Below are 20,295 nucleotides of genomic sequence, written 5' to 3'. Positions count from 1 at the left end.
ATTATTAACCCATTACCACTGTTGGTCTATAGGTGCCTTTAAACAGGCTGCGCTGACAATGCAGGTTGGTGCTATCAGCAAACAGAGAAAGAGTTAAGACTTTACTGGTTTTAGTTTTTGTTCAAGCAAACCTGGTTATAAATTAATGGAGTGCTGAGTTGGCTGAGAGAGACAGAAACATGGAGACATGCTTAATATTGTGATACAAAAAGTACAAAGGTGCTGTAACACACCGCAACCAATCAGATATTTAACTTTGCTCCATCTAGAGCAAGCAAATATTTGGCTGATATGTCTTATAACCAGGAGCAGATTTAACAATAAGCACAGTAGGCCTGAAAGAACAAATAATGGACGGAATGAAAGAAAAAAAAGTATGGTGACCGGTGATACTGTTCGTAGGAAGGGCTTGCTATGATATGGAATGTTCTGTGTAACAGATTTTGCTATTGGCTAGTGAGTGGGGCAGGGCCAAAGAATGTGTACCTATAGACTTCAGTTATGCAAATTATACCACGTTGTAAAAACTAATTTCTAATTTTCTCCCCATGTTAATAAATGAACCTTATAGAATCTGCAAACTTCAATGCGTCGCTCTATGTATATGTGTTTGTGGTGTGTGTTGTCTATATAAATCTATAGCATTTTACTTTTTGAAACTTTGATATTATATAGAAATTCTTCTATTTTTAAAGCTATTTGTTTTATGAATGGACAAAAAACCCAATAGCCTCACAGTTGTGTATAATTTTGCAGAGTCAGCTAGTCAATTCTGGTAACAAAGAATTAGGAAATAGCAGGTCCTGTTTGTGTTTCAGTGGCAATGCTATTAATCTGGTGTGACACACACTGATTTCTGGACAGAGATGTTGAGGGAAGGCACAAGAGGAAATTTTGCAACATCAGATGTAAATAATTTTAATGCTGCCTAAGGACAAGCAAAAAAAAACAACAGTAGAGTTAAGGGATGAACAGTGTAACTGCTAGGCAAGTTTCCTGTGTGCTTCACCTCCCCCTCTCCACTTGTTAACCTACGTCCTTCTTGTTTCAATCAGAGGAGGCAGGCGAATGATGCGCTTCCTGGAAATTCTTCTCCTAGATAACATTTCCATCTGGGAAATCGCCTCTTAAATGCTGCATATTTTCAGACTTTACTTGCATTAGAAAGAAAGAAAATGTATGATTATAAAGACACAGTAAACTGGAGTAAATACAAGTCCTGTCTGATATCCGTGTGCATTTTACCTGACTTCATTGTGCAGTTCAGATAAGAATATAACTGATAAATAAGTAATTTTAATGTGAATACCTACATGTTTGGGAATTAGCTTTACTTCACAAAATATAAAATGAAAGAAGAAAGAGCTATGATTTACTATTAAAAACTATGATTTATTATTATTTTCAGGTCCACATTAATCATAACCCAAAGCTAACTACACACTGTTGCAAACCACTAAAATAATAATACACAGGCTTAATGTTATTATACATGTAGAAACTACAAAAACTAATCAAGAGGTAAGTAGACGAGCTGATCCATCAGGGGACGATTAAGGGTTTCCGGCCACCCTAGGGTAATACACTAGTAGTTCCCTACCCTCCAACTCATTAATGGATAATTCATGACTATTCTCCAGCATTGAAGTTTAGACAGATGGTGCCATGTTCTCTTACCTGTTCTTGCAGCTTTAACTACCTTCTGCTCCTTGCTTATTCTTGCAGCTTTGTTGTCGGTTGGCTGTCTTCTGGAAAGTTGGGGTCTTATTTTGAAAATCTGCCAAAATTGTATTAGAATGTCAAATGTTAAGAAAACTCTACATGATTACACTCTTTAGTTTAAACACAGCACTCGTGGGATAAAACTACCCCCCTAGCACAAGCATATATACACAATTATATATATAAAAATGTGTTGTCAAAGAGGTATAATCAAATACTGACATCTACCAGCCCCATCTGACTAGTGTTTAGCATTCTAGTTATAGCTGAGACCACATAGAACATCCTTTTGACCACTACACAATACAGAGAGCATCCAAGTGAACTCCACACGATACAGAGATCATGCTCCTCCACCAGCAATTTCATCAACCTCCCCAGCAATTTCATCAACCAGAAGCAGCCATTCATAACCCTAACCCAGCTATTTAATCACCCAGGTCCCAGAGCCCCAGGCTGCAGCTTGACCAGCCTACTGGTTGATCAGAGCCTGTGATCCATACAGATCTAAGCATCATACAAAGTGGTGTAGCTGAAAGTTCCAGTGCCTTAGCGTAAAATTTGAGCCTCTGCACAATGGGGGCATGGCAACAGCAGCATGCAGTTGAGAGATCACATACCCCAGGGGCGTGTCTAGCACTTCTGAAGTGTTAGGCTGCACCTTATCCACCCCCCCCCCTCAAAACACCCACTCATTTCTACTGTCAGGGGCACCCATTTACTGCTGTGAATGGGACATACCTTCAAGCATACTGACCTTTGCGACAAAGGTGCCGACCGTCTACATGGCAGGATAGAGCCCTAAATTCGGGACAGTTGGGAGGTTTGTATTGGGGTAAGTGCCTCCAGAAATACGCTTTTCTCTATAATGTGCACCTGGAAGGTGAAAAAGGCATCCCATTGAAATGACCAGATAAAACCTGATTTCCATCACCTAGGGCAGGGTTTCCCAAACCCAGTCCTCAGGGCTCCCCAACAGTGCAGGTTTTCCGGATCACATGTGACATAATTACTACCACCTGTGGATCTGTTACAATGTGTCAGTCAGTAATGAATATACCTGTGCTCCAGCAAGGAGATATAGAAAACCTGCACTGTTAAGGAGCCCTGATGACTGGGTTTGGGAAACCCTGACCTAGGGGAATGTGTAAACAACAATTTTGTGTGGAGAACAATGCTCTGGGACTCCCCCTCTGCATGCCATCTTGGCATGAAAATCTGTGCACCTCCCACATGATCAGGTGCAGTTATGCAAAAAAATACATGCTTTGTCTACTAGCACCAATAAGCACAGGGTATTTCTGATGAGTTCAGATTAGGTTTTCCATGTCAAGGGAATATGATGTATGCATACAAAGGATAAAGACATTACTATATGCATATGTGGTTTAATAAAATAGAAAGCTTTGCTTTAGAAGGCTTTGGGGAGAGTGAGGGAATTAGCCAAACTGGTCTTGTTTCTAAGTGGCCCATATTTTTTTAGCAGACCTGTAGATGAAAAATTAATGGGTCAAATTAAGGAATTAGGCAAATGAAGAAGAGATCCAGAGATAACTGTGATAGATGAAAGTCAATACAAGGTTTGGAACAGGAGAAAGGGGCAAACAATATCTTCAAAACAAATTGTCTATCATTTTCCACAAATTAAAATGTAAGCTAGAAGCATGGCCAGCAGTCAAACAATTATTTACAACCAAAGAATGATGTTTTCAATACTACTGTACGTCAAATAATTTTTTACTGTTGCTCCTGATAGCACACATACGTTTTCACATACATACTCAGCCATCAGCACAAGTGTTCAGAGCTTAAACTAGCCCCCGAGTTGGAGCAAGAGATACGTCAGAAAACCAGCCTACTTCTATGTGCTCCTCAGTTTGACTTGGACGTTGCTGCACGGGAACGTCCTCACTGTATATTTCCTTCGTGTATCTGCCCTTTCCCCACCCCATTCACTGCCCTAAATTGCTGGCTTTGCACTTGGAGGTGACTTGGACGTGGCTGCATTCTATTGCGTCTGGTTCTGAGCATCCCCAGTGTATTTTGTGCTGATGATATGCATGCATTCACGGGATACGCTCCTTAATGACTCAGGCCCATTGACACTTGTGTGGGGTCAGGGATTGAGAAATTAAGAAGCACATGCCTTCACTGCAATCTGGTGGGTCTGTGCAGCAGCTGAACAACTGGATCAGGGAAATTTGACAAGACATATATGTGGCCAAATTGCCCACTGATCCAAGTGTTCAGTAGTTGTGCCAGACAGATAGTGCCGTAAGTCTCCTACTATCCCACCAAATTGTAAGCTCTTTGGGCTGAGACCTTTATCCTATTGTATTTAATGTTAGCACTTGCTGTTCCAAATGGTTTTGTTTGTATAAGGAGCTGCTCATATTGTATGACACTATATAAACTTAGACATACTTTTTATACAGTATTTTTGCATTGAGCTTAAATGTATTTAAAAGCAGGATGCAGTCCTATGGATATATTTGTATCTTCTGTAATTTCTTTCCATGACCTAGTAATTTTGTTTATGAAGTTCTGGCTCTTGGTTGTTTGTCAGCCTTCAACTATTGAAGAACAAAACAATTTAGCAGACAGAGCTCTTTGCGAGTTTGGGCATTTAGCCAAAAGTTACAACATAAGGGCTGAAAGATAAACATGTCTGTGGGACATCTTTTCTTTCTGCATACAAAACTTTTCCATTTGCCCTTAGAGATTATGTTTTATTTAACATGCTAGGATACTGTTTCAACTGATATGCACTGATGTTTCATGTTCATTGTCAGTGGCGTAACTACTGGTCCCTGATGTCTCTTGCAATATATTGGGACCCCTATACATCCCTCCACCATTAGTAACACCCACCACACAAACACCACAAACATAATACCTGCTTTTTCCATGACCCTTCACATAAGCTATCTTTCTTTCTGTAGGTTCTCAAAAATCTGCCTCTTGGCGGCCCTCCCATGCCTGTTCCTCCTTATCTCTTGTCCACCCCTGTTGTACCTGTTACTCCTTATCTCTTGTCTGTTCATCTCATAAATGTTCCTCCATATCTCTTGTCTGTCCCTCTGACACCTGTTCCTCCTTATCTCTTGTCTGTCCCTCTCATACCTGTTCCTCCTTTTCTCTTGTCCACCCCTGTTGTACCTGTTCCTCCTTATCTCTTGTCTGTTCCTCCTTATCTCTTGTCTGTTCCTCCTTATCTCTTGTCTGTTCCTTTCATACATGTTCCTCCTTATCTCTTTTCTGTTCCTTTCATACATGTTCCTCCTTATCTCTTGTCTGTTCCTCTCATACCTGTCCTTCCTTATCTTCCAAATGTCCCTCTTATACCTGTTCCTCTCTATCTTTTGTCTATTCTCTTCTTGACTGCCATGAGCCCACATAGCACATAGGGGTCTTGCTACTCTTATTTGTAGTCACTGTTATGGTCTATACTAACTGATAGAGAGGAAACAGTGAGTTTATCAAAGGACTGGTTAATTTTTGTTACAGCAATGACCCTGAGTTTCGGACACTTCAAGGTGAAAGTCCATATACAAATGTTGCAGTGCCCAGAGACTCACAACACTGAACTCAGTAATTAGGCCCAATAACTGAGACATTGTTTCTGTGTTTTGTACATATTTATATTTTTTAACATTTTGAGCATTACATCGGATTCAATGCCACCTAGCTAAATCCGATAAAGCAGTAACTGCATGAATATAAGTCACTATAATTATTTTGTAATCAGGTTAGGGGAAAAGGTGACATCTCCTGGGGCAGATGATAGTGTACAGCAGCAGAGAAGTCACACATGTCCAAGGTTTTGGTACAACTGACCTCAGCTGGTAGGAAAAATAAATAAAACTTCAAAATAAACACCTTGGGCCTGAGTCATTAAGGAGAGCAAAGCAAATAAAGAGTAAGTTTGCTCCTGGACAAACCATGTTACAATGCACCTCTTGCATTGTAACATGGTTTGGCCAGGAGCAAACTTACTTTATTATCTCTTATTTTATTATTTTGCAAATAAGATAAATACTGGCTGTTTTTTGCTCTCCTTAATGACTCAGGTCCCTTGCCTGACTGGCATTAAACACATGTCATTCCTGACTATCAAACTACACAAAAACATAAGACGTTCCAACACATATAGTTTACTCAAAATTAATATCAGGTTTTCTCTTTTAGAGACTCTGCAATCCCTTTCCCCCACGCAGAGCAGACTTTGAGTTTGATCTAACATCCTTTCAAACACACCTTTCAGCTGCAACCATTAATCAGTCTGCTGTCAGTGGAACCCATCCTTCTCTCTCCATTTACACCACAGGGACCCTTAGTAGCTTTTTTTTAGTGGAAAGCTCATTCCCACACAAAACAATCTCCCTGGGGTTTTCAAAACATGTAAGTCATAAATCTGGAACTAACATACTTGCCCAGAAACACTATTCCAGTGTTTTTGTCATACATCTGCCTCCCCTGTTTTGACCAAGAGGGTGGAACACTTGTAGCCCCTAAACAGAAGATACGAGACAATGCATCTACTTTGGCTAGTTGTGTACCAGGCCTGTATTCAAATGTGAATTTAAAATATTGCAATGCTAAAAACCATCTTGTAACCCGGACATTCTGGCTTTTGTTAATAGTTTTCCGTGAAAAAGTAGTAGTCTCAGAGAGAGAATTTTACAACAGAATCCGTTTTATTTTATTATACAATTGAATTTATTTTGCAGTATTAGTTTTATTAGCTCTATACACAGTTTATGTAAATAATGATCAGCTCAAACACAAACACTGAACTATCTATGACCTTAGTCCAGATTGATCCCTTACACCTGCACATGGTGATTCCATAAACGGCAAGTGAGGTTTCCTGTCTGTAAACTGTCAGACATTACTTTTGTTACACAAACACTTTTTAAGAAACAGCATAACATGAATACAAAATGGCTACAATATGGCAAATATATTTACTTTCACACATTTGCCAACTCTCCTGACTGGAAAATTGGGACCAAATAGGCATGCCCTCAAACCACCAGTTAGCCTAAATGGCAACTGGTTTTCCCATATTACAGCCACCTATCACAAAGCCATGCTTTTTTCAGACAGGCATCACCTCTGAGAGTACACTATTGTGCTTGGCTGGTGTGTGAGATGATGTATGTGTACTGCAGACACTGGTTGTTTCACCTAGTAGCTAGAAGAAAGTTATACTTATTTGTCCATAGACATGGAGCACTACTTGAAGTGGGCTGCCATAGTTTTGTATCAGGGCTGTGTTCTGAAGGAGATATGTATGGTGGTGTAAGTGTGGTCCGTTGATCTGCTTTGTTTCTTGTTTTCAGAGCTAGGGCTAAGATGGGTGATTTCATGAGTTTAGAAATAGTTTGCTATCAGAGAACTGAGGTAGGTGGTTTGAATAATCTGTCACAGTAAGTAGCGTGTAGGTGGTGTGCAGCAATAGTAGTGTTAGTGGGGGAGAGATATTTTTTCACAATGGCATATTGGAAAAGTAGGTAGTAGTTAGAAAAGGATTTTAGGAGCATAATTAACAGAGGACAAGGTGAGATAATAGCTGAGACAGCAGTAGGGATATGTAGTGGCTTGGAAAAGGTGGAGGATGTTACTTACAGTCGTGAATTTAGTAGTGCATTAGCTCTAATAATCAGTAAAAACATGAATCAGGAGATGTGACGGTACAATAGTAGACAGATAGGGGAGCAGGTCGAAATTGGTAGAAGGATATGAGGGAATACAAGAAAAGTGAGTGTGAAGTTTAAATGTACAGAAAGAGTTAAACAGAAAAAGTGATTACATAGAAAAACAATATAAAAGAGTATAAGAAAACATAAAGGAAATATATATTGTGGCAAAGAGAGGGGCAGGCTGCCATATTTCATGAGGTTTTGGAAAGGTTTAACTGACAATCTGCAGGATAATGTGGTAGATAGGATTACATTCTAGTAGATTGATATTCCTAGGTTGAACATACACAGATGGAAGACAGGGCATAATGAGGTAATTGGATTAAGGGGAGGGGTTGATTGTATGTAAACCTTGTGCGGCACGACTGATGCCAAGCTAGTTGGCTGGTGACTAGGCAGGAGTTCTATGTCTAGCCAGAGCTAGGGTCTCCTGGTGTCATCCTGACAAGAGTGTACTGTAGACTACTGGTGGTGTGTACAATAAAAGCGCCCTTATTCAAGTAAGAATGTGTTGTGTCTGTCATCTGCCAGGTGTCAGTGTTAGAAGTGGTGTCAACCAAAGTGTCACTGACCATCCAACCAAACAGATGCAATGGTGGTAAGTGAAACGTGTTAAATACCACCAGCAATTAACAAACTATTATAAAGCTGTCAGTTGGAGTGGGGAATAATTTCTGTGTTACAGAGAAAGAAGCAATAAACATGTGAAGTGATCAGTGGAGAAAATAAGTGTGTTTTTTTTAAATGGCTGGTTATTGTAGTGCCACACCTGCCAATTCACTAAGTTGTGAGTCAGGTCGGCAAGGTAAAGGAAGAATATTTTACAGAATGGTGACAGATCCATGGAATATTCTCCCAGCAACTGTGGTGGAGATTCATACAGTAACGCATGGGACAAGCATTTGGTTACTGTTACCTACAAACAAATCCGCACACCCAAAAAAGGGCAGACAAGATGGATATATGTTTTGTTTTTTGTTTTTTCTCTATGTTTCACTGTTAATGATACAAATTGATTTACTTTCTCAATGTTTTGTTGCAGGACACAGGGGTGGGGAAATCAAGCATAGTTTGCCGGTTCGTCCAGGACCATTTTGACCATAATATCAGCCCTACTATTGGGTAAGTGAACTGCAGAACAATTAATTTTCCCATTGATGACCATGTTAGGATGCAAGGGAATATAATTTGTTGATAAAAGTCTACTGATACTGAAATGTTGCCTCTTCGTATACAGGTTAATGCATATATTTTACAAATTGTTGTTTTTTGTTTCTGATTACAGTAAAAAATATATTAACATGAAATATGTAGAGATCACATATAACCTTCAGTATGTTCTCAGTACAATGCATTTCTGTACTATATATATATATATATATATATATATATATATATATATATATATATATATATATATATATATATAGGACATCATTATACTGCCCTCTTGTGGTACTTATCAGTAATGCTAGTTTTTTAACCCTGGGTTTTTTTTTTCAGGGCTTCATTTATGACTAAAACAGTGCCTTGTGGGAATGAGCTGCATAAATTTCTAATATGGGATACTGCTGGTCAGGAACGCGTGAGTATCTATGTTACATATTGTGTGTGCAAAGTGTGCTATTAAATTAGGAATCGTAGTAATTCTTATAATATAATGCAGTAACTTGTAATTGTAAATAACTGGAAAATGTACATTTACAATAAAGTTAAAAGCTAAATAGGATTGTGCTTATATACTTTTACACAACTGGTGACAAAACCAAGCCTAGTTAAAATTAAATGCAATCAAAATTCAAATTCATGTAATGCTTTTTAAAAATGAACTGAACTTTACATGTTTCTCTTTTTATTTGTATAAGAAAACACATTGTTGGTCTATAATCGCCGTGTTTTAGCTTAACCAAATGTAGTAGTACAGTTGAGTCCTGAAATTGGGTGAGACCTAACGTATTCTCATGAAGAGCAACCAATTCTTCCAGAGATCTCTTGCATGCAATGTAGAAACATTTTTTTAAAACTGAGAATTACAGTGGAGCTTGATGGTGTCAGGCCGCAGGCCTTCTGAGGAGTATAATGGAACTGAACACTAACCGGAATTAGCGCTACTGAACTAGCAGGTGCGGAGTGTAACGTACCCCTGGTCTTCGCCAGGGACCCCCGCAAGGAGGTTTGGACTTCGCTGCACAGGGTACGCAGGTCACTGTCCTACTAGCCAGTTGCCGGTGTAGTGTAGAAGGGTCAGACGGTCCGGGTCGAGCCAATCAGGAATATACGGTACAAGGGAGAATCCGAGAGGGTAGTCAACAAGCCAAGGTCGCAGTACAATATGGGTCACACAGATAAGGATGGTAGCCAAGCCGGGTCACAATGGAGAGCAGAATAATGGAAGCACAATAGGGAGCAAGGAAGCAGGAGAACCAGGACACTAGGTATGAACCTGTTACTCTGGCACCCTAATGGCGCCAGAGCCAGGTTTAAATAGGGCAGGTTCACTGATGATTGGAGGAGCCAGAGGCGGGGGATCCCGCGTGGAAAGTAGCGTCCCATTGCTAGGCAACGGGACGAGGCAGGGCGCATGCGCCCGACAGACAGAAGCTGCAGCCCCTCCACTCCTTTTTGTTTTACAGCCCCCTCTTTCCCCCGTTCTTTACAGTTCCCTCTCCTCTTTTTTTTACAGTCCCCTCTCTGCACCCCCGTTCTTTACAGCCCCCTCTCCCCTTCTGCTTTTTTTTTACAGCCCCCCCCTCTCCCCCTCTCCCCCACCCACGATTTTTACAGTTCTCTTACAGCAATATACTTACATTAGGCTTCTCTGCTTCTCTTGTCTCTGCATCCTGATTCTTCTTGCTCTGCAATCTCCTTGCTGTGTCTGCTCGTTCTTTCTGATTCTTCTTGCTCTGTTGTCTTCTTCTTCCTGCTTCTTTTCTCTGTGCAGGCTCCTCTATGCAGCGTCCTGACATCACATGTGCACATCAGGTACACTGCAGGAAGTGCCGGCTACCTGTCATTCAAAAATGACAGCACTGCGATAAGTGCGCTGAGGGCTGCATATAGCGGGCAGGTGTTGCGCCCCCTCGGCCTGGCACCCTGGGCGGTCGCCCTCATTACGGCCCTGGTTTCTGAAAACAAGACATCCTATAGAATTTAAAATGAGAATGAACTCCACACTATGCTTTTGCAAATGCTTATCAAATATGTTTTTAATAAAAATTACACACACAAACATAAAATACAGTGTAATACACAAAATGGATTCTAAAAGTTAAAATGTAAAGTTTGCAGAGTTCATAAATTCTGCATATGTCCAGTTTTAGTCTTGTGTGTGCCTCAAGAACAGCCAAAACCACAAGCATGCAAAATCAAAAATAGGAAAATGATACTAAAACATAATTCCTAAAATTATACCCTTACATTATGTGACTGCTTACATTTAAATGGATACAGAATGTGAGCTTTATTAGACATTTTGTGCAACTGTATGAGCCATAACCATATATGCCTACTCTCCCGCAATGTCTGGGAGACTCCCCAGTTTTTCTAAAATAGGTTTTGAATACAGCAGTATATCTCAATATTCAGTTTCTATAGTGTAGTTGTTCTCTGAACAGCCGAATGCTTGACATGTGTCTCATCAATATTCCCTGTTTGTAAAGCAATACTGTTTTAATTATCTTTAGTATAAAAAAGGAAGTTGATAATGATATGGGGGGCACTGTATCTGACTAGCGCCACAACACTTCTTCCACTTGAACTACTTTTTTCCAAATCTCCTACTGTCTGACTCAAGTCAGTGAATAATAAGGCAGCAGAAGGGCACTTGTGAGTTATTAGTGTCAGTCAGTAGTGTCCATATAATTAACAGGTACACAAAGAATAAAATATATATTTTTTAATTTAAATAAGTTTAGTTCAAGTTAAACAATAACATTTTATATGAGTTATGTTGCAATAGTGAATAACATGACTGCATAGACTTCCTACAGCCACCACCAATACTACCTGGTCGTCCGGATACCTGCCCAAGGCATTTAATATGGGTCCCACACCAGAGCAGTAACTTGAAATTTTAGCGCCTGGGGAGAGAAGGAAAACTGCCACCCCCTAGTCCTCAATTTTATCCAAATGAACGTAAAATATTCATATACTGTGCCCCCTTCAGCATTGCACAGCCCTAGTTACAACCCTGTCCCACACCTCCCTACCCTTACTGGCCCAGCTTGTGCCTGGTAGCCAGAAGCCTCAGGTTCCGCTGGTTCTGGCACTTGTCTCGTCACAATTCAAGAATCCCTGATTGGCTGGAACTCCTGCTTCTGCAATACACAAGGCAATAACATGAGCTATAATACGCATGTGGCTTTCTTCTCCGATATACTTTCCCAGACTCCTACTGTGATGCTGGGCTTGCCAGAGAGGAAGCAAAGGCCATTGATTCCCTGTTCTTGCATCTTTCTCTGTGCCTCAGGCTACTTGGGGCTGTATTCTATCCAGCAGTTATTAGCTCAAGAGGCCACACAGACTCCAGGGGTTGCCCAAAGGGATTTCTGTTCGCAAATCACTGCCTCCATTGCCACAAAGTAGGTAGCTAGTGCTGTATAGCCCCAGGTGAGTAAATGATTTATGAATAGAAGAGGCAGAGTTTTTTTGTAGAAGACCATTTCTCTGAAAATGGGACTGACTAAGGTGGGCATTTGGGACTCTATGTGATGGTGGTGGGCATGAGTCTTAATCTGGGAACAGAACTGTGTGTATGGTGGGCACTGGGATCACCATTTTATATGGTGCTACAGAATCCGCAGCGCTGCATAATTAACAAAAAATAAAAATAACAAAAAATAGATAAGTAAGGGACATCCCTGCTCTCCCTACCCCCCCATTCATTGGTGGGGGGGGGGGGAGCAGGGTAGTTAAAAAACAAACAAACATACTCACGTGAACGTGTCGCCGGCGTCCCTCTTCCTTCCTCTCTGCTCCATTCACACTGAATGTTGGGCGTGACGTCATCAAGTCCCACCTGATATTCAGTGCGGAGTGACGCAGAGAGGACCCAGCAAGAAGCAAGAAGACAGAAGAAAAGAAGAGAAAAATAAAAGAGAAGAGATGAAAGAAGCTAGGTAGAAGATTCAAAGGTAAGTAAAGGAACGGAGGCAAGGGGAGGAAAGCAGAAAGACACAGTGTGATGAAGAAAAGGGGGTGAGAGAGGCACAGTGTGATGAGGAATGGGGGGGAGAGAGGCACAGTGTGATGAAGAAAGGGGGGAGAGAGAGAGGCACAGTATGATGAAGAAGGGGTGGGAAGGGAGGCACAGTGTCATGAGGAAGGGGGGGAGAGAGAGGCACAGTGTGATGAAGGGGGCCAGGTTAAGGGGGGTAAAGCAGCATGGAGGGCGCAGTGTGATCATAAGGGGGCACAGCGTGGTTGTGATGAAAGGGCACAATGTGATCATAAGGAGGCACAGCGTGGTGATTATGAAGGAGCACAGTAATGTGTGTGTGATGCAACAGGGGGCTTGTGGCGTGTGACGTAGGTAGTGGCTAATTAATGGGCGCTATTTTGTTTGTGGGGTGATGGTGGGGCATTTTAATAGTGGGGACTATTAATTTAAGATGGGGTGGTTTGGGGGCTATTGAATGTGGGGGTGAGTTTGGGGAGACTATTGCTGGGGCTGTTTGCAGGGGCTGTTTGCAGGGAAGGAAATAGGTTATTTATTAAATGGGAATACTATTATTTTAATGTTGGGGCTGGAGGAAACCTATTGATTTAACACCGGGGCTGGTTAGAATTTTCTAAATGTACCCATATTTTTTTCCAAATAGGACCCCCAACATTCCAGGATCCAAGCAAGCCACAACTAAAAAAACCAGCAGCCATATGTGGTGAAAGTGACAAGAACAGGTAGGAGAGAGCAGGACAGTCTGTGAAATGTTGTGATTCTAGTGGGACAATCCCAATTTTTGGAGTGTTCTGCCCAATGTAAGGGGCAGGCCAAGACTATAAACTCTTTATGTACACACTACATTCTTTATATGCTACACTATGTTGCTAGATGTCCTGAAAGTCAGGAGTACTGGGACATATGTCATGCTCCGCAAGCGGGCACTGCACCCTTGTGCCAATGGTGTACACAACAATGCAGGTTTTTTTGTGTAGGAGAGTGGCCTAGCACTTTTCACCTGCTATCCACGTCCCAATGATGCATAGCCACGCTCTCAATTGTATGACCACACCCACTTTAACTTTTTTATCTGGTTTTGGCAGTTGCCAAGAGAACACTTCCTAATCGAATGCGTACTGCCAACTGTAAATTTGGTGAAGAAGGAATAATGGTGTGAGTGTGCTTTCAACTTTGTGGCAACAGTTTGCAGAAGGTCCTTTCCTGTGCTGAATGAATGCAAATCCCAACAGCCATGTTTCAAAATCTAGTGGAAAGCCTTCCCATAAGAGTGAAGGCTGTCATAGCAGCAAAGGGGAACCAACTCTTTATTAATGGTCTTGGTTTTAGAACAAGATGTTCAGCAAGCACATATGGATGTGATCTTTGGATATTCATATAATTCACCCATGTAGTGTATAGAGTAAAAATTTCTACGGTGTCAGTAAATCGCAGTGGCTGATTTTGAAATCATTTTCTTTTTAACTTAAAAAAATAGTTTTATTGACAATGAAATAAGTGTAAATATTTAACAGAAAAACACAAATAATTATTACCGGAACAGATCCTGACTTACAAGCTCACCCAGACTGACCCAGACTTTGTAAGTCTTAAATATGTTACGTTTGGGCAACATGTCCATTCACCACAACCCAAACTAAAGTAAACACAACATTTTTTAATTTCATGTCGCCTGGTATTAATGACAAAACATTAAAAAGTTTAAGAAACAGGTTTTTTTTATTTTTACTTTTCCACGAAATACATTTATTAGGATGTTATTATGTTACTGTATATGTTACTGTAGATAAAATACATTGTTACTGTTGCTACTGATTGTATACACCTATTATAGCATGCATACACAGCCATCATCACTAGTAATCAGGACCTAGACTAGTCCTGTAGCTGGAGCAAGAGACGGCTGAAAAACAAGCAGCTGAGAGATGCCCAGAGCTTGGATCGGACGCCGCTGTTTGCGATTGGCACGCCCTTACTGTACGCCCCTTCTACCTAAAATTATAGGCTGTAGTAAGTGTCCTTTGCGCTTGCAGATGTATTGAACGTGGCTGCGTATGAGCCAGTTCTGGGCATGTGCAGAGTGATTTTGCAGATGATACCCACAAAATCGCTTTTTGCATCCCTAGATTAACCAGGTCCATTGTCTCAAACATTTTATTAGGTGTAAATCTGTGCAAAATCTTATCTCCAGATTGACATAAAGCTATATCACAAATCCAATAGTGCCAATAAATTATGTATGTGCAGCCTCTGAAACGTAGTCACATGGACCTATAGTCATTAACCCAACAACTGATGGAGTTGTGACGTACGTTAACTAGAAAGTTAAGGTATGAATGAAATGAGGAAGTGTATGACTATATGGAGACGATCTAACAAAAAAGGTCTTTGTGCAAACAGAAAGGTGCTGAGCAGCATACTGTAGTTTCTCTCCAGAGGCATTAGGTCAAAGACACTGCCTATAGCTTAGTCATTTGTATAGCAGCATCACATTCACACATGAGTTCTAATATGTATACATAATACTATACATTAGTTTGCATTTGCAATACAACAGACATAGTGAAATACGTTTTTATGTCTAAAAAGCCATATCTGAACTGACACCACAAGTCTTTCAAATAAGTAACCAGACAAACAGTCTCATTTAAAAAACAGAAACAATTCATTTCGTGCAAATATGTCTATTACCCACCTTGCACATCTCCTACATTACAGTTTTTGGAACTACCCCCCAGAAAAGCACTAGGCTCTTACCTTTACAGGTTTGTTGATCCAGCTGGAAATGCGCAGAAGAGAAAGGGTTAAAAACACCACTTCAATGTCCAACTTACTGCAATTTCATTCATTTCAGCTTTTCCTTTTTCATCCTAATATATTTCTCATTCCAGCCTCATTTATGTCTCAAATTAAACACGACAGTGAGGAGACATTGTGACTGTCTTTATTATATGTGTCCTTATCGTACAGTTTAATGCTTTCATTACATTGGTAGAAATTTGAGGCCGATCTACACACCTTCTCAGGATGTGTAAAAATAAAATCTGTTTTGTAGAAAGAGAATTGCTTTGTGCCCCCTCCTAATCTGGGAATGCCCCCATGCATGTGCTCTACTCTCCCTATTATTTGTATATGTGCACTATATAAGGCGAATGAGTTTTTATACTACTTAAATGTCCTACACACATGTACTTTTTCTTCAAGAGGTCCTTACTGTACCTCTATTTTACCCTTAATCTGTGCTTCCTTTTTGTCTATACATATGATACAAAGATTTTCACTTAAAATTAAACCCTTTTTTGAAGTTCCTTTTCCTCAACTAGCAGACTGCAAGTGTTGCATACCATGGGCCTCCAGAGTTCAGGATTCACCTCTGCTTGTGCCTATAACTCACGATTCTCCATGTACAACAGCTTTGCAAAGTCTGAAACTGATGCTACTACATGGAAGCTTGTCACTGCAGCTTCGGACAAACAATATGGCATCACTTTCAATTAAAAATATCTATTTTGTGCAATTCAGAGATTTCTGTTTTTATTGCAGTTCCACTCATTGGCACCAATGTACTACAGAGGATCAGCAGCTGCTGTTATTGTATATGACATTACAAAGCAGGTAAAGTTTTTAGCAACTTGTGTTTTCTATGTTTTGCATTCCATTAACTACAGTCTGTTCTATGTTTAACATAAAGTAACTGCTTATCATGGATATACAAATGTATAGCATATCATAGATTGGATTTACTTCACTGGTATGTGAACTAAGCCCTGCCTATAATTTAAATTTTTGCAGACCTAAATTGGTAAACAAACGTAACTTTTAAAAGCCATTGCTGCTTTAAACTTTCCCTGCAAAGTTGCCGATATTCGGCAACTTGCAAAGTGCGCAGTTTCATACATTTACCTGCAGGTGCTGCTTTATGGGAATCAGAAATGTAACCATATAATAGTTAAAAATCCTCCTCTATTAGTGGGTTACTACACATATCACATTCTGGTGCATGAAATATCTGAACTGGCAAATTAATTCCAAGTTGTGGTAACTGTGTAAGAGAACCTAAATTAGTAATGCACAAAAATCTTAGGTTGAGTGAGTGAGCGCAAATGAATAGGGGCATCCTGTACACCCAAAACAATTGTATGAGAGGGACTTAGTCTGGGGCTTTAAAACATTGGTTAGATACATTCATCCAGATATAGTATGTGTGATATCCAAATGTGACAAATCTGGTTAGTTGCTGACTCTTAATTAGCTCTATAATTTCTCTCCAAAACAGTTACATATCAGTAGACAAATCTGTGGAAAGTTATGTTTGTTATACACTTTGGTGGAAGTGGGGGTGTATACGGTGGTATGCCATACCGCCACATCTACTACTGCTTTCATTGTAAAACTACTGCCACCTCTAAATTTCCACTTTGACCACTGATTATACATGTATAGCAGATACTGATAAGTTGTACAATGCATCACTCTCTAGAAGTAAACACTGAAATCCTGCAAAACTCCTCTATCAATAGGAGGCATCCCTTTGGTTTAATATGCAGTAATAAGTGTAGTTATTTTAATGCACTTTAGTGTTTGTGTTTATTAGAGAATTGGAAAACTGAATGCATCGTCTTATTTAAACAGGACTCGTTCCATACACTGAAAAAGTGGGTGAAGGAACTGAAAGAACACGGCCCAGAGAACATTGTTATGGCTATTGCTGGAAACAAATGTGATCTCTCCGACATCAGGTAGCAAAATCTGTGATTATTGTACTTTTCAGGTATCTCTTATGTAATCAATACAGGGGCTTTTCCACTTTTTTTTAAACCTCTTATTTTGAAAGTGTCCCATGGTACAAGGGGGCATACCAACAGGGCCTGATCAATGGTTCAGGGCGCCCTAGGCTAATACGCTCATAGCGCCTTCTCACCTTCCACACCAGGATAATATGAGTTAGGTGAAAATTAACTGTCATTAATTAAAAATCTGCCCTCCCACTGCCACAAAGTTTATGTTCCTGTGTTTTCGGGATCATGGCAATTTTTGTCACTCAATTCATTTTCATTAAAATCAGAACTGTACAGCAGAGCAGAGGTGTGAACGAGTGCTACTGAGAGTGAAAAGGTGGAGGGGCTGTTATGCGCCTGCCGTTATCCTTGTCCCTCCACCTCACTTATGCTCAATTGTCGACCCTATAATGACTCATTGTCTTCAGCCTTTATCATGGAAATACATCAAGAGTAAAACCCATTTTTCTTTCATATTTTCTTTTTACGTTGGAAGACAACTAATAGATTTCAGTTTATACTTCTCCAAAATGTAACGGGCCCACCCTCACGCCCTAGACTACAGCCTAGTCTTCCTATTGGATAATCAGGCCTGCATACCACCTGCACAGGTAGCCTGTGGGATATTGGATCCTTAAGGCTTTATTTTACTTATTTATTTTGAGAAAATATTACGTAAGACCCCCTAACTCTGGCCCTGAGAGGGGTGATGTGGATATGTGGTGTGTGTGTGTATCACTTCTCTCAATGATGCAGTGCTTCCACCTGAATCTTCTCTTACACTTATGGGGATGTGGATAATGGGCTATGGGTAGGAGACTCCTTGTATTTGACACAAGTAACTTGTTTAACACACACACACATACAGTATTAATTAAAGGGCAAGGGAGGTAAGTAATGGTAAGTAGGAACAGGATAAAAGGTAGGTGGCAGCCACAAACAAATAGCATGAATAAATTGCAATATAATAAACAACTTAAACTATAATAGCTAAATAAACTTTAGATCCGAAATCTAATTGAATCCTCCAAACTTTTTATATGATTTTAGTAATATACAGTATATCCAGTAAACAATACATTGTGGCTATTATGCAGTGGACATCATAAGGGGCTTTGCATTGTGCACTGAGAATATAGAGGTGAAACATTATGTACTGACAAGAAAAAGTGACCATATATTGTGAGCTGGACTTAGGATGGGGACTATGTATTGAGTATTGAACAACAACAGTGGCGCACGCAGGGGGGGTTTCTGGAGACCCAGAAATCCCCCCTTCGTGCGGCATCTGATACCAGAAACCCCCCCCACCTCCGCTTAAAAAGTGCCCTACATATCGGCACTGTACTATACAGCAGCCGCGGCGCTGCCTAAGAAGCGTCCGCGGCGGTGCTGTATTGTATACAGCACCGCTGCGGACGCTTCTTTGACAGCGTCACGGCTGCTGTATAGTACAGTGCAGCCGAAACGGAGCTCTCTCTAGGGTTTGTTTGTTTTTCGGGAAGCCGAAACGGAGCCCTCTCTAGGGTTTGTTTGTTTTTCGGGGTGGAGGAAACCCCCCCTGAAAAATCCTCTGTGCGCCCCAGAACAAAAGAGGGCTATATGTGGTATAATGGACATCAGAGGGGCTTTTCAATATATATTTGTTTCCAAATTGGAGCTCTGCATTACTTATCAGTCACCAGACAGGACGCTTGTTTGGTCTCTGTTTTTGTATATTAGTCAACAGGTGATATGGTCAGGCTCATTTTGGTCTGACTAAATCACCTATTTGAGTGCGCACCACCATAGAGAGTATAGGTTGTCATGATTTAGTCCAGGATATTTTTGGGAGGGGTCCCACACCTGTAGTTCAGATTGTCATTGTAATATGTGTGACTTATTGTTTAGTACAGCAGCACCTCATATGCATTGATAAGTCCCTGTCTTCACAGAGCACATCTCTCTAATTTCCACTGAACTTTCCCTTAAAATACCGTCCTCTCTGGGGCCATAGCCGGGAGCATGTGCAATGTCTCCATACAGACCTCCCTCCCATTTACCCACAATATTGTAAAATAGACATATTGGGTTTTGTGCTGAGCTCAGGTGAGTAGTGCAAACCTAATATCCCAGACTAAGGACTAACTGAATATTAACAAGCTGGAAAGACTAGGGGACTTATTTTTTAAACATTTTATATAAACCCTTAAATCATTTGAAAACAGCAGTTTCCACATGATTAAGGTAAATCTAAGTATTGATACAATTTACCAATAGCATAACACAAAAGACAGTAAATATATATTTATTTATATTTATAATATGTTGCAGTATTACTGCTGTGGAAAGAAGGAAATGCATCTCTTATCATTGAGAAGAGCAGCAATAAGAGATGTTAGATAACAGATTTTTTTGCAATTCTTCATAAATAGACCCCTAGATGCTAAACCCGGATTCTTAAAAGTTATTTTTGAATGGACCAAGCTAACTACTAGATTAGTCCACTTTAGGGCATGTATGTGTAAAAGTTAGTGTGACTACTCAGTAAGTACTCAGGAAAGTGTCATGATTGGAGACAAAAGTGTTTTGCAGCAACGTAAGTTCCTCTTCTTGTATCTTTTCTCTGTTCAACTTCACCGGTAATGCTATCAGTGGACTACAGTTGTTAACTGCATACACGATGTAACTTACATTCAAGACTGCCTTGGAGTGGTGGTGTGCAGATGTAACAGTAATGGCAGCAAAAGGGTTACATAAGACTAAACATAAGGGTACCCCTAAAGGTATTTTGGTATCTTACATTTGGTAAGTGCCAGAGTGTAGGTAATTAGAAATTGTGATTATTTCTAATGCCAGGTGACAGGTTCATGAGAGTAATTTTCAATAATTATTATCCATGAGCTACTTTATTTTACATTTTACTAGTTTTGTG

At 40.3% G+C, this 20,295-nt stretch overlaps 1 protein-coding gene across 1 annotated transcript in view; it reads left to right on the top strand.

Moving 5' to 3' along the window:
* The window catches only part of RAB31 (RAB31, member RAS oncogene family), a 30,251-nt gene that overhangs the window by 1,161 nt on the left and 8,795 nt on the right, over positions 1-20,295 (top strand). Inside the window, exons 2-5 of the mRNA XM_075213290.1 lie at positions 8,470-8,549; positions 8,931-9,012; positions 16,147-16,218; positions 17,236-17,342. Coding sequence (XP_075069391.1) covers positions 8,470-8,549; positions 8,931-9,012; positions 16,147-16,218; positions 17,236-17,342 — 341 coding nt within the window. The remainder of the gene's footprint in view (positions 1-8,469; positions 8,550-8,930; positions 9,013-16,146; positions 16,219-17,235; positions 17,343-20,295) is intronic.

The sequence above is a fragment of the Mixophyes fleayi genome, chromosome 5 (assembly GCF_038048845.1).
Source record: "Mixophyes fleayi isolate aMixFle1 chromosome 5, aMixFle1.hap1, whole genome shotgun sequence".
Lineage (NCBI taxonomy): Eukaryota > Metazoa > Chordata > Amphibia > Anura > Limnodynastidae > Mixophyes > Mixophyes fleayi.
This window is presented reverse-complemented; position numbering and strand designations above follow the sequence as displayed.